Source organism: Rana temporaria, chromosome 9, assembly GCF_905171775.1.
Source record: "Rana temporaria chromosome 9, aRanTem1.1, whole genome shotgun sequence".
NCBI lineage: Eukaryota > Metazoa > Chordata > Amphibia > Anura > Ranidae > Rana > Rana temporaria.
Genome location: NC_053497.1, coordinates 79,682,835 through 79,697,462, shown reverse-complemented (window position 1 = coordinate 79,697,462; position 14,628 = coordinate 79,682,835). Strand labels below are relative to the sequence as shown.

The window sequence follows — 14,628 nt, the reverse complement described above, 5'->3', positions numbered from 1 at the left end:
CTGACATGTTCCTCCAGCCCTTCTTCCGGGTTCGCGAGTGGTAGAGACAGCAATGACATCAGTCCAATGCATGCGCATGGGAGCTCTTGGTTAAAAAGAAGCTCTGAAGATCCTGTATGATATGCCGGACCTTTAGAGCGCATGCCACGCTGATGCCAGCAGCTGCATGAAGGGTGAATATCTCTTGCTGCATGCAAGTTTAGGAGATATTTATTTTACCTACAGGTAACCCTCATTATAGGCGTACCTGTAGGTAAAAATAACAAAGCTGGGTTTACAACCACTTACAATAGTTTGATTGGGCCAAGCTGGTCCAACCAAAAAAACAATACCTTCACTAACAGATGCAATGGTTGTCAATGCTGTATGAACTGTATGTAGCCTCAGCTACATTCAGTATACAGCACCATGTTCCAGCAGTGTGATGGGAACTCCTGCCCCACACCTGTTACAAAATCGAGTCATGAATGAATACAAAGCTTCCTCCGAATGATTCACTAAGGTTATCCTTCTGCCTCTCTACCATTCAGAGGAAGCTTTGTATTCATTCATAAAATACAAAGTTCCCTGTGAAAAGCTGAGCGCAGGTCCGGTGCGAAACCAGAAGTTTCCATCCTTGTGCTGGAATACAGCGCTGTGTGCTATAGGTATCTGAGGCTACATACAGATTAAACAGAGCTCCCAGCTTCTGCATTTCTCAGTGAAGGTAATAGTTTGTATGAACCAGTTTGGTTGAAAACAAACTAAATTTGAATAAAAGCTGGCGTTTAGCTTTAAAGCCAGAACTTCACAAATCAGTTCAGACAGTCTAAACTCCATCTTTAACCTTAAGATGTTATCAACTATGCATTTTTAAGCTGAAATCCAAAAATACCCAAAGCTTCAGCATGGGGGTGGTCCCTCTGAATCTGTGGGGTGACCAGTGGTAAGGATAGAGAAAGCCTGCTGGAGTGCGGAATAAGGTTTATGCTTATTTCTGCACCTACAGACATAACAAGCATTTGAACCTTGCAGTGCTATTTTTCTTGTTCTAGCTTCAGCTTTAAAGGTTAACTGCTCTCTAATTGTTTTTTAAAAACCGGTTCAACTGGGTTTATGTTCATCAGTTCTGAAACAAAAAAATAAATAAAAATATGTAATAAAAATAGTTCCGTACTATGGACTGAAAGAAAGAAGTGCTAATAGCTGCTGCCTCAACATATACCACCCACAAAAAGCTAGGTGATCAAGATGAAGTGTATGAATGGGTGGGTGGAATTGGCGCTGTGAATATGAAATGTGCGATCTCATGTGTCAAATAGTCATACATGAAAAAACAAAAACAGGCAAATACAACAACCACCTAAAGTGCTGAGTGCAAGTGCAAATTGCATATGCAACTATGCCCTAAAATATAGTGCAAATGTGCAATAATACAATCAGAGGCGGCTCTAGGCTTTGTTAGGCCAAACCTAGACATGGAGCCCCACTCACACTCATTATGGGAAAAATATCTCAAGCAAAAAAAAATACAAATAAAATTACTGCATATATTACATATATTAAAAGCTTTAAAAAGTGTTGGTGGTCATTTCCTCCATCTCAGCGCCGGTGCTCTCCATCTCCGCGCCAGCACTCTCCATGCCGGTGCCAGAGCTCTCCAGCTGTGCCGGTGCCAGCGATCTCCATTTCCGTGCTGGCACTGCACTGGGCTGAGACCTCCTGACTGTGCAGTGGAGCCCTGCATAGGTGGGGGTAAGGGCAGGGTGGAGGGAGGGGTCAGGGGCTGTCAATCATAGAAAGAGAGTAGGGGGGGGGGGCAGGGGTGGATATAAAAACCAGTGGATGTGGCAGGGATGGGGGGGGGGGGGCCTGGCTCTCTCTCATGCTGGTGGTTACTGGCTGCAGAAAGGCATTGTGGTATGGTAGCCGTGCTGTGTCTCTCCCTGAAGCTGGAGCCCCCAATCCCTCCTCCCTGACTGATAACCCCAGAGAGAGGCAGATAGGACACCTACTCCCGCCCCCTTCATCGGCTCCATACCGCCCTAGCGAGGCTTATTTACGTGTTTCGCCGATGGCGTCATTGGAAGCGGCCACTTCCGATGACGTCCCTGTAATGAAATGCATAAGTCGAAGGGCAGCGCTATTGTGTCACTACGTCACATTCAGTTTTGGTCCATGGAATGCACCGTGACCAAGACTTCCTAGTTTTTGTATACAACATCTGTATTCGTTTAGGATTCCTGTAAATTTACTGATTATCTTGCGCAATAAAATAGCTGTACAGAGTCACACTATGGGTACTACCATTATTGTCTTTTCATGAGCTCACTGTTGAAGCACGAGACTAAGGAGGTAGCTGTGAGTAATTTGAGACTATGGAGGCTAGTTACCCTTGGGTAGTGTCATCTGGTGAATGCAGCACAATAGAGAGGGGCACAAGTGTGACACAAAGATACAGGGAGGGGAAAAATAGTCCATCAATTCAAATAAAAGTCCACAAAATTCATATAAGCAAAAGTTCAGTGATAAATTAGAGTGAAGTAGATGCTGCCAAAAACATGCATGCAATACAGCAAGGGGAAAAGGTATTTGATCCCCTGCTTATTTTGTAAGTTTGCCCGACAAAGACAATTAGTCTATAATTTTAATGGTAGGTTTATTTTAACAGTGAGAGACAGAATAACAAAAATATCCAGAAAAACACATTTCAAAAAAGTTATTGCAATTAAAAAAGTGGAATTTCCATCCCAAAATGTTTTTTTTCATTATTGTGCTCATTAGACCTAAAAAAGTAAAAAAAAAAAAAATAAAACCATTTTTTTTTTACTCATCTGGAAATGCCTGTTGCTATGCAGTCCCACGAAATCTGCATTTGAAACCACCCAGGATTCTAACATCATCTCCCTCTAATGCTCCTGGGAAATGTGTGTCATTTCCCAGGATGCAGTGTGCTACCCAATTATCACTCCCCATCCAAGACTTCCAGGAAGTAAGTGCTTATAGGATTCACAATGCCCACAAGCAAAATGACAACCGTGTAGACATAGTTTTATAAACTATCTTTTTTGAATATCTATGCGGATCGGTGGCGGATTGTAAAATAGTAAGTGACCGGATTTATATTATAAAAATGCAGGATGAAAGGACATACATTTAAAAAATGCTAATTGTGGTTGGAACTCCGCTTTAAAGCGGGGGTTCACCCAAAAATAAACTTTCTGACATTAGCTACATCCCTCCAGCATACTGCAGTGCTAACATCTGCAGTATGCTGTTTTTTTTTTTTTGTACTTATCGTTATACGAGCCATTGTTATCCGGCTCCGAGCGGGGGATTACTTCCGGGTATAGGCGTTCCTAAGCGAAGAGGAGTTGATTGACGGGCTGCTAAAGCACGTCACGCCTTCCGAAAATACCCGAAGTCACAGTCGGGTGCAGGTGCCGTAAACGCCCGACTGTCACTTCGGGTATTTTCGGAAGGCGCGCCTTAGCACCCGTCAATCAAATCCTCTTCGCTTAGAAAGGCCCATTCCCCGCAGGATTCCCCACTCGGAGTCGGATAACAAGGGCTCATATAACGATAAGTACAAAAAAAAAACCCAGCATACTGCAGATGTTAGCAGTATCCTGGAGCTAATGTCAAAAAGTGAATTTTTGGGTGAACCTCCGCTTTAAGGACCTTGGCTGTTTTTCAGATTTGACGTTTACAAGACTAAAACATTTTTTTTTGCTAGAAAATTACTTAGAAAAAAAAAATGTATATATAATGTTTGGGGGTTCTAACACCCTAGAGAATAAAATGGCGGTCATTGCAATACTTTTTGTCACACCATATTTGTGCAGCGGTCTTACAAGCGCACTTTTTTTGGAAAAATCTCACTTTTTTTAATTAAAAAATTAAGACAACAGTAAAGTTAGCCCGATTTTTTTATATATTGTGAAAGATAATGTTACGCCGAGTAAAATGATACCCAACATGTCACGCTTCAAAATTGCGCCCGCTCGTGGAATGGCGTCAAACTTTTACCCTTAAAAATCTCCATAGGCGACGTTTAAAAAATTCTTTAGGTTGCATCTTTTGAGCTACAGAGGAGGTCTAGGGCTAGAATCATTGCTCTCGCTCTAACGATCGCGGTGATACCTCACTTGTGTAGTTTGAACACCGTTTTCATATGCGGGCGCTACTCACGTATGCGTTTGCTTCTGCGCGCAAGCTCGTCGGGATGGGGCGCTTTAAAAAAAATAAAATAATTTGTTTTATTTATTTTATTAATTTTTACACTGAAAAAAAATGGATCAATTTTACTCCTATTACAAGGAATGTAAACATCCCTTGTAATAGAAAAAAGGCATGACATGTCCTCTTAAATATGAGATCAGGGGTCAAATAGACCTCAGATCTCATATTTAGACTTAAATGCAAAAAAAAAAAAAAAAAAATAATAATTAGTCATTTGAAAAAATGACAAGAAAATATTGCTTTAAGAAGCATGGGCAGAAGTGACGTTTTGACGTCACTTCCGCCCTGCTATGCTATGGGGAACATCTTGCCCTCACTCGTATCTCAGCCGAGCAGGGGACAGAACCAGATCGCCTCCGCCGCTACCGACGGCTCCGGTAAGCGGCGGAGGGCGCGGGAGCCCCTCTCCCGCCGCCGATAATGGTGATCTCGCGGTGAATCCGCCGTAGAGACCACCGTTATCGTTTACAGGACCGCTCAAGGAAAAGATGGATATCTCGGTTGTGGCAGCAGCTGCTGCGGTTACCGAGATATCCATCTTTAAAAACAGGACGTATATAGTCGTGAGCTATATATCAAGTGGTTAATGAGTGAAATAAGCATTTGACCCCTTCGCAAAACATGACTTAGTACTTGGTGGCAAAACCCTTGTTGGCAATCACAGAGGTCAGACGTTTCTTATAGATGGCCACTAGGTTTGCACACATCTCAAGAGGGATTTTGTCCCACTCTTATTTTCAGATCCTCTCCAAGTCATTAATGTTTCAAGGCTGACGTTTGGTAACTTGAACCTTCCCTCCACATTTTTTTCTACACACGACCGAGAATCTCGTCACGAAAAAACCCGTCGTTTTCCCTGACGAGATTCTTGGCAAGAAACTCTTGCTGCCCGAGTGTACTGACTTTCATTTCAAAAGAACCGCGGTTCCCTTGAAAGGAAAGAACGCAGTGACGTCATCACGTACGATGAGCATGCGCTCGTCACATTCGATGCAGTCGCCGCCATCTTGCTTCACCCAACCTATGCCGTGGAAGCTACCGCACATGCATCAAAGTCATTTTGAGCATGCGCGGGTTTCCACAGCGACAGGTACAGTAAGTATACACACTCTCAGGTTTCTCGTCTGGAAACAGGCAAACGAGAATCTCGATGAGAAAAAAAATAAAGAGAGCAGGTTCTCTTTTTTTCTCGTCAAGAATCTTGCCTGATTTTCAGGTGAGAAACCTGAACGCCTTGTACACACGAACGGCTTTCTCTGCAAGAAGCAGTTTTCTTGCTGTTTTTTGCCGATAAAACCGGTCGTGTGTACGAGGCCTAATGCCGCGTACACACGATAATTTTTTAGCATGAAAAAAAAAAACGTAGGTTTTTCAGCATGTCGAAAAAAAAAAGTTTTCCCAACTTAATCATTAAAACGATGTTGCCTACACACCATCGTTTTTAAAAAACTATCTAGCAAAGCGCGATGACGTACAACACGTACGATGGCACTATAAAGGGGAAGTTCCATTCACCTTTGGGCTGCTTTAGCTGATTTAGTGTTAGTAAAAGACGATTTGCGCTTTTGTTGTCTGTTACAGCGTGATGAATGTGCTTACTCCATTATGAACGGTAGTTTTACCAGAATGAGCACTCCCATCTCATAACTTGCTTCTGAGCATGCGCAGGTTTTTTACGTCGTTTTAGCCCACACGATCATTTTTTACAACCCGAAAAATGATGTGAAGCCCACACATGATCATTTTAAATTACCTTTTTGAAAAACGTTTTTTTCATGCCGAAAAATGATTGCGTGTACGCGGCATTAGACTTGGAGACTGGCTAGGCCACTCCAGGACCTTAATGTGCTTCTTCTTGAGTTACTCCTTTGTTGCCTTGGCCACGTGTTTTGGGTCATTGTCATGCTGGAATACCCATCCACAACCCATTTTCAGTGCCTTGGCTGAGGGAAAGAGGTTCTCATCCAAGATTTGATGGTACATGGCCGCATCCATCGTCCCTTTAATGCAGTGAAGTTGTCCTGTCCCCATAGCAGAAAAACACCCCCAAAGCATAATGTTTCCACCTCCATGTTTGACGGTGGGCAGGGCTTGACAAATTTGCTTGGAATCTAGGAGCCAGCTAAAAAAGTTAGGAGCCAGGAACGCGCCCTGTCCCGCCGAGATTGCGCGCAGAAGCGAACGCATACATGAGTAGCTCCCGCATATGAAAGCGGTGTTCAAACCACACATGTGAGGTATCGCCGCGATTGGTAGAGCGAGAGCAATAATTCTAGACCTAGACCTCAAAACATGCAACCTGTAGAATTTTTTTAAACGTCGCCTATGGAGATTTTAAAGGGTAAAAGTTTGTCGCCATTCCACGAGCGGAGGCAATTTTGAAGCGTGACATGTTGCGTATCAATTTACTCGGGGTAACATTATCTTTCACAATATAAAGAAAATTGGGCTAACTTTACTGGTGTCATATTTTTTAATTAAAAGTTTTGTCAACGTGTGATTTTGCTCCGGGAACAAGTGAACAGCTAGCAATCTGAGAGAAACTTGCATTTTTTTCCTCAGGGCCTGCAGCAGAATCACCACTTTCTGTCCCATGTGTTCCTGCTCCCGAGCCCCTGTAATCCGCCATTGCCAAGTGAGAATATTCTACTCACAAAAGATATGCGAACTGAGGAGGATGCAACGTGTCCAGTATAAAGAACTTGCAATAACCCAGGCTCTAACAGAGTTCCTATGACTGTTTTTTTGAAGTATCAGGCAACAGGTGAGATGGCAAATTATCACTTTGTCATCAGCAGAAAATGGGGGCTAGAAGTGTGAAGTTAGGACTCATAAGTACTACATCAGTGGCTAGAGGGAAACTTCTGGTAGCAAATTGGAAGAAAAAAAACAGCAATTTTAAATAGGGCTGTTACTGATTAAAATGTTTGCGTTCGATTAATCGTTTGTTTTTTTAAATCGATTAATCGACTAATTTCGATTAATTATAACGCACATACAGATCCAACTACTTTTAGCTGATCTCCTTGCAGGCTCATTCCCAGTGCAGCTACCAACCACTGGAAAAATGGATAAAAGGATACAAAAAACACACAAAGGCAGAGCATGATTGGGAATAGCATTAAAACTGTTATAGTCTTCAAGTAGGTAACAAAATAAATATTACACTGGAGATAAAATCGATGTAACTACATAAACTGTAAAAATGGTGCGAGTAATACCAAACGGTAGCAAAAGCAGTCATAAAAACATGTACTTAAGCATAATACTGGCATAAAAATGTGTAGGATGATACCACTGCTGAATCCAGATGGGGAGAGGTTAACATCAGTCCGTCGGCATGTAGATGTCCCGTGAAGGAAACTATCACAACTCCCAGTGGATGGCTGTAGTATTCCAGGTTGATATAGGGAAGTGTGTGTGTCAGATAGTAAGGTCCCACCGGCATGCAGATATAAAGGCACAGCAAAGGAGCCCTTCAGATGGACACGGCAAGCCCCGCCGGTGTCCGCGAGGTCACCGGATCTCCGACGGAACTCCCTGAAGGCCCGGAAGCCGGCAGAGAGGCGAGTACCAATCAAAAGAATTTTGATCGATCAAAAAAATTAAAGATTAAAATCGATGAATTAATAGTTACTTTCCACAGCCCTTATTTTAAAGTGTGTAGCATTGGATAAGATTAAAATCGATGAATTAATAGTTACTTTCCACAGCCCTTATTTTAAAGTGTGTAGCATTGGATAAGGATGCAATGTAGAGTTCACTACAGATCCCTCAAGACAAATATAACTAGGAACCAATGTAGACAAAGCTAAAGGAAAACCTTGTCTTACCATTTTCACAATGCTGGGCCAGTTTAGTGTCCAGGCTTTGCCCGTCATAGTGGACATACTCTCGACACCAGTATAGCACCCGGAGGTTAACTACACGTGTTGCACCACATGTCAATGGAGTGCTAAACACAAGATCCAGAGGTGGGGGCGCATGGAGACACAGGATCCTATGTCTCCGTGCGCCCCCACCTCCCCCGCCGAGCGATCGCGGTGGGCCCGTGCTGGCCGGTAATTGAGGCCGCGGCTTTGCGGCCTTCTGCAGGCCTAAGCTTTCTTCTGTGAAGGCCGCAGCCTCAATTACCGGCGGGCGTGGGCGCACAGAGACACAGCATCCTGTGTCTCTGTGCGCCCCCACCGCGCGATCGCGGTGGGCCCGCGCCGGCCGATAATTCAGGCCGCGGCTTTGCGGCCTTCTGCAGGCCTAAGCTTCCCCGGGCGCCAGGTCACAATTTCTTGTCACAATTGCGACCGGGCGCCCGGATTTTGTTGAACCCTGATGGTGGGGATGGTGTTCTTGAGAGTCATAGGTAGCATTCCTTCGTTTTTTTGGTCTCTTCTGACCATAACACTTTCACACACTCCTCTGAATCATTCAGATGTTCATTAGCAAACTTCAGACGGGCCTGTACATGTGCTTTCTTGAAAAGGGGGACCTTGCGGGCGCTGAAGGATTTCATTCCTTCACGGCATAGTGTGTTACCAATTGTTTTCTTGGTGACTATGGTCCCAGCTGCTTTGAGATCATTGACAGGATTCTCCTGTGTAGTTCATTAAAACTCCATGAGGTAAGATCTTGCATGGAGCCCCAGACCGAGGGAGATTGCCAGTTATTTTGTGCTTCTTCCATTTGCGATTAATCGCACCAACTGTTGTCACCCTCTCACCAAGCTGCTTGTCGATTGTCTTGTAGCCCATGTTAGCCTTGTGTAGGTCTACAATCTTGTCCCTGACATCCTCGGACAGCTCTTTGGTCTTGGCCATGGTGGAGATTGGAATCTTTTATACAGGTAACAAGCTGAGATTAGGAGCACTCCTTTTAAGAGAGAGGGCTCCTAATCTCAGCTTGTTACCTGTATAGAAGACACCTGGGAGCCAGAAATATTGCCATTTGATAGGGGATCAAATACTTACTTATTTATTTTACTCATTAAAATGCAAATCAATCAATTTATAACTTTTTTGAAATGCGTTTTTCTGGATATTTTTGTTATTTTGTCTCTCACTGTTCAAAATAAACCTACCACTAAAATTATAGACTGAGCATTTTTTTGTCAGTGGGTAAACATACAAAATCAGCAGGGGATCAAGTACTTTTTCCCTTACATTATTGCCTGATTGCATGCACGCTTTTGGCAGCACCTACGTCACTCTCATTTACAACTGAACTTTTGCTTATATGAATTGGTGGACTACTTTGTTATCATGTTTACACAGATACTTTTATTATATTGTATTATTGCACATTTGCACTTTATTTTAGGGCATAGTTACAGATGCAATTTGCACTTGCACTGAGCACTTTTTGCATTAGGGTGTTGTATATGGCGGTTTTATTTTTGTTGTTTTTTTGCAAGTATGACTTTGACACATGAGATCACACATTTCATACTAGCAGCGCCAATTCCACCCACCCATTCATACACTTAAAAAAAAAAAAAAATACAGGTTTTGATTTTATGGTCGTTTAAAAAGACCCCGTCACCTTGCCCATTCACAGCAAAATAAACATGTTGTTTAAAGGGCATCCCACAACCCCTTAGGCCTCTTTTACACAGGTGGACCGTTCAGGTCCGCCTGTCCATTTTTTGCAGGTCTATAAAGCGACGGATGTCAGCGGTGACATGTCCAATGACATCCGATCCGCTAAATTCAGACGCATGGCAATACGTTCGCCATCTGTCCTATTGGATTGAATGAGATCGGACAGCATGTCAGATTTCTCCATAGGAATCGGCAGTGCACGACAGGCCCCTCCCCACTCAATGAGCAGAGATGGACCTGTCATTCGCCGGCTCAGCAGAGATCAATGAAAAGATCTCCTGCTGAGCTGGCAGACTCCGCTGCAACGGATCCGCCTCGTCTGGAAGGGGCCTTCTACTCATGCTATCAGTCTTCCGTCATAGCAACTTCCTCAGTCACAGACAGTGACACTACCCCTCACTCCCGAATGTTAAGGAGTGTCCTTTCAAAAGATACTTTCACTTGGCCCTACATGAGCAAGGTGGCAGTGTCTCTTTAAAGCTGATGTGGTACACAATAGCTATAAAAGCACAATATACAGTATTTGAAATGTAAGAGACAATACATTAAAAAAGATAACTAAATTCTTCAACTAAAATCTAAAACAAAAAACAAATACCCAAATATTAGATGTACCTCTTCTTGTGAGATATTTTTATCATTTTCTGCCTCAATCCTAACTCGAACAACCCCCGATTTATCGACTATTTCCTGGATGAGTTTCCCATTTTTCCCAATAACTTTTCCTAAAAACAATAAAACGTGAAGCATTACTATATGTTGGATAATCAAGCAGGTATATTAAAAAAAAAAAAAAAAAAAAATCACACACACACGTAATCGTGGTGGGGGATTTGTTTTACTGCCGAGAAATACATTGTTGCCACCAATGGTTAATACAGTAGTAAAGAATAAACACCACACCCATAAGCTTATCCGTTGCTCTACCTGTCATGTTAACCATATCAGACTGACAGCACTGCATAATGCTAAGGAGTCTCACAAGAATATGCGAATATGCTTCCCATCCATGTCTCAAGGGTTTTATGCGCAGGGAATTACAGGAAGCCCAAATAAATGAGAGGTACTTTTTCACCCCATATTCAGGATATTTATATTTTTCTGAAATTCTGCTTTAATAGCTATATTTATTGTAAAATAAGACCACCATACGACATTTCATGCGGTCCAGATTAGTTCTTTAAATACAACTGCAGACCTAAGATCCACATTCTCGTAGATCATGTGGTCATGACCATCTCCATGGCTTGCACCTGCCCCTATTCAGTATGACAAACTAAGGCAAGGCAACGGAAAATTTATAGTTACAAAATTAATCAGAATAGCTAAAACAGTAAAAGTATTATTTAAAAGTGAACTGATATTTAAGAAACTAAAGTGCTACAGCCTGCTTTGAAGGTATGTGCAGGGTGTAAGAGCCAAATTCTGTTACCCTTTAAAGTGGAACTTTAGATTAAATATCAAGTCCTGATAGATCATGTCAGGCTGGCCCCTTTTGCAGGTATAGCCATTGTAAAATATTAAAACAAAGTGCATATACCCTATTTTCCGGCGTATAAGACGACTTTCTGGATGCAAAAAAATGCATCCAAAGTCGGGGGTCGTCTTATACGCCGGGGACGGTCTCCGTGCTGCCAGCGTCAATGATTTAAAAGACGCTCCTTCTCCTCAGAGTGTTCTGTGATAGGCGGAACACAAATCTTCCCAGCAGCGCCTCTGTTCTGTGTTCCTCCTATCACAGATGCCTTCTCATCCTCGGACGAGATGAGAAGACGTCCGTGATAGGCGGAACACAGAACAGAGGCGCTGCTGGGAAAATTTGTTTTCCGCCTATCACAGAACACTCTGAAGACAAGGCGCGGCTTTCAAATCATTGATGCTCGCAGCACAGAGACTGTCACCGCCTGCAAGTCTATTCAGAAAAAAAGTGAGCGATTGCAGTTATTGCACTGGGGGGCAAGTTCAGGTACAGTGGGGGCAAGTGATGGTACAGTGAGGGGCAAGTGATGGTACAGTGAGGGGCAAGTGATGGCACAGTGGGGGGCAAGTGATGGCACAGTGGGGGGCAAGTGATGGCATGGCACAGTGAGGAATGTAATGGCACAGTGAGATTTGAAAAAGCCTGTTTCTGTCAGCGGTTCTGGCTACCCCTCAGCTTCCAGAAAGACTAGTAAGAAGGGGGAAATTAGGGGGTCATCTTATACGCCGAAAAATACGGTACTTGTTAAAATAAAATAATGCACTGAGCTCTGCACATGCTCAGCTGTGCCTAAAAATCGGAGCCACTAATTTGAGAATCGGTCCGAAAAAGTCCCATGGGGCCTACACACGGTCGGAATGTCCGACCAAAAGCTCACATCGAACTTTTGACGGAAATTCAGATCGTGTGTACGCGGCATAAGATTTACTGTTGCCGAGGAGAGAATAAAGCAACAGGAATGACACAGCCTACATGGAGGGGAGGGAGAAAGGGAAAGCAGTAGAGGCGACAGGACAAATTCTCCTGCCAGGGAGACACAAAAGAGCTAAGCAGGCCATACACTGTGCAAATTTCTTTCTGGCAACCACGATTCCCCACATCAATGCAGACAGTGTTGACAGAGGAATCGGCAATTGTCTTCTTCCGGCGGGGAGGCCACAGTTTGTCACTACTGGACTCATCCATTGATGCAGGAAAAAGCATGTGGTGAAATTTGTGTTTTTTCAACAGTTTTATATGTTCAAAAATGATCAGAAATGAGACTTATAAAAAAAAACGGTTTTACCACTGTGCTATTGTGTTTTAATGGAGGGGAGTCCTCCCTGCCGGCTATAGCTGGCGGCACTGATCAATCAGGAAAAACCCAACAGGCTGGTTGTAGAGAAATCAAATGCGTAGATCGACTTCTGTATAATCAGGGTGCCCAAACATGGACCAAAATTAGACCCTGCTGAAATTCGATACATTTATGGCTGGCTTAACTGGGCCAAGACATACAGTCAATGTATAGAATTAAAAATGAAGAACGTGACATTTCGTTTTTGAGACCAAGTAGAGGAGTAGCGTTTCCAATAAGGAAGTGACCACTCTGGGGGCTTCAACAAAATTACGGCTTCCAGCAAGAAACACGAGCGATGCTGGAAGCAATTTAGAGCACACACTATTTTTGCAAGCATTATTTTTAAAGCTGAGTTCCATGTTTTCTGTCCAATATATTTCCTTCGCTAAATGCTGCACTGACTCTAAGGACTGTATGTAGCTTCAGCTACATACAGTATACACTGTGCTGGGTTCTGCCTGTGAGACAGAGACTTCCCATCTCACACCCGGAAAAAAAATAAGAGTCGGTCTGAGAGGCACTCAGCCATTCATAGGCAGCTTTGTATTCTATACAGGATTACAAAGCTTACTCTGATTGTCAGAGATTGTGATGTCATCAGCCTGCCTCTATGCCTCAACCAATCAGAGAAAGTGCTCTATTCATTCAAAGTGTAGACTAGACTTTGTATAGATGTAGACAACGGCACAGTAGAAACTTTATTAGAATGACAAACCGGTGAAGGAAAAACCATTAATAAAAGACAAAAAAGGATCATACTGACATACCGACTAAATTTCGAGGAACTTGTATGACATCTTCTGCAAATTCAAGGTAGGTTCTGGCCTTCTTTACAGCATCTTGGTCCTAAAACAATAAATTAGATAGACTACTTATATAGCATTTAAAATCCTTCCCATGCTTTGTTTAAATTATTACTTTTATTTACTGTTTATTATCCTTTTAGAGGTTCCATTAGTTCAGTAAATGATTGTTGAAAAGAAGTAGCACATACCTCCCCATAAATATGAAATGTGCATGTATCTTCATCCAAATCGATGGCAGTCACCCCAGGAACCTTCCTAGCCTGCTGAATATTTGCACCATGAGTGCCAATAGCGAGGCCCATCAGGTCTTCTCGTACAACAAACTGCTCATGAAACCTGGATGCTAGCTGCCTTGAGCTCTGCAAAAGCAACATGAGAAACACTTTTGTGATAATATAATACACAAATGTTCAAGACAAGAAGTTATTAGGAGAAAAGGCCATAAAGTTTTATTTAACAAACTAACTTTTGCGTTGGTACCAGAATATTACATAATCACTTTATTTTTGAGCCTTCAGTACTGTGATAGTTTGACAATTACTCAGACATGCAACACTGTACCTAAAAATGATTTAAATTCATTTTTTGGGACAGATAAGAGAATTTATTTTGGTAGTATTTAATAACCACTGGGGTTTGTTTTATTTTATTACTTTCTTTACTATATAAAGAAAAAAAGACGGTTAATTTTGAAAATCAACCCATTTGCCTTACTATCTACTAAACCAGGGGTCTCCAAACGTATTAAACAATGAGCCGGTTTACTGTCCTTCAGATTTTGCCTGTGGTAAGTAGGAGCTGGAATAGTGACCCATAACGAGCATGAGTTATAGGAATAGTGCCCCATGATTGGTTTCAGTGGGGAGGAATACTACCCCATGATTGGTTTCAGTGGGGAGGAATACTACCCCATCATTAGTGTCAGTGGGGAGGAATACTACCCCATCATTAGTGTCAGTGGGGAGGAATACTACCCCATCATTAGTGTCAGTGGGGAGGAATACTACCCCATCATTAGTGTCAGTGGGGAGGAATAGCAGCCCGTCATTGGTGCCAGTGAGAGGCACAATACCCCATTATTGGTGTCAGTCAGAGGCACAATACCCCATTTATTGGTGGGGCAATGAAAACCTGACCTGACAGATGTTCTAATCCCTCTCCATTTTATTAAAAAATAAATGTTGTCTT

At 42.7% G+C, this 14,628-nt stretch overlaps 1 protein-coding gene across 2 annotated transcripts in view; it reads right to left on the bottom strand.

Moving 5' to 3' along the window:
- FMR1 (FMRP translational regulator 1) overlaps window positions 1-14,628 on the bottom strand; it is a 78,280-nt gene that overhangs the window by 15,364 nt on the left and 48,288 nt on the right. For both annotated transcript variants that reach the window (XM_040323794.1, XM_040323792.1), the window contains 3 exons: window positions 13,629-13,799; window positions 13,402-13,480; window positions 10,431-10,540 (listed from right to left, as the gene is read on the bottom strand). In XM_040323794.1, the coding sequence (XP_040179728.1) occupies window positions 10,431-10,540; window positions 13,402-13,480; window positions 13,629-13,799 (360 nt within the window). The remainder of the gene's footprint in view (window positions 1-10,430; window positions 10,541-13,401; window positions 13,481-13,628; window positions 13,800-14,628) is intronic.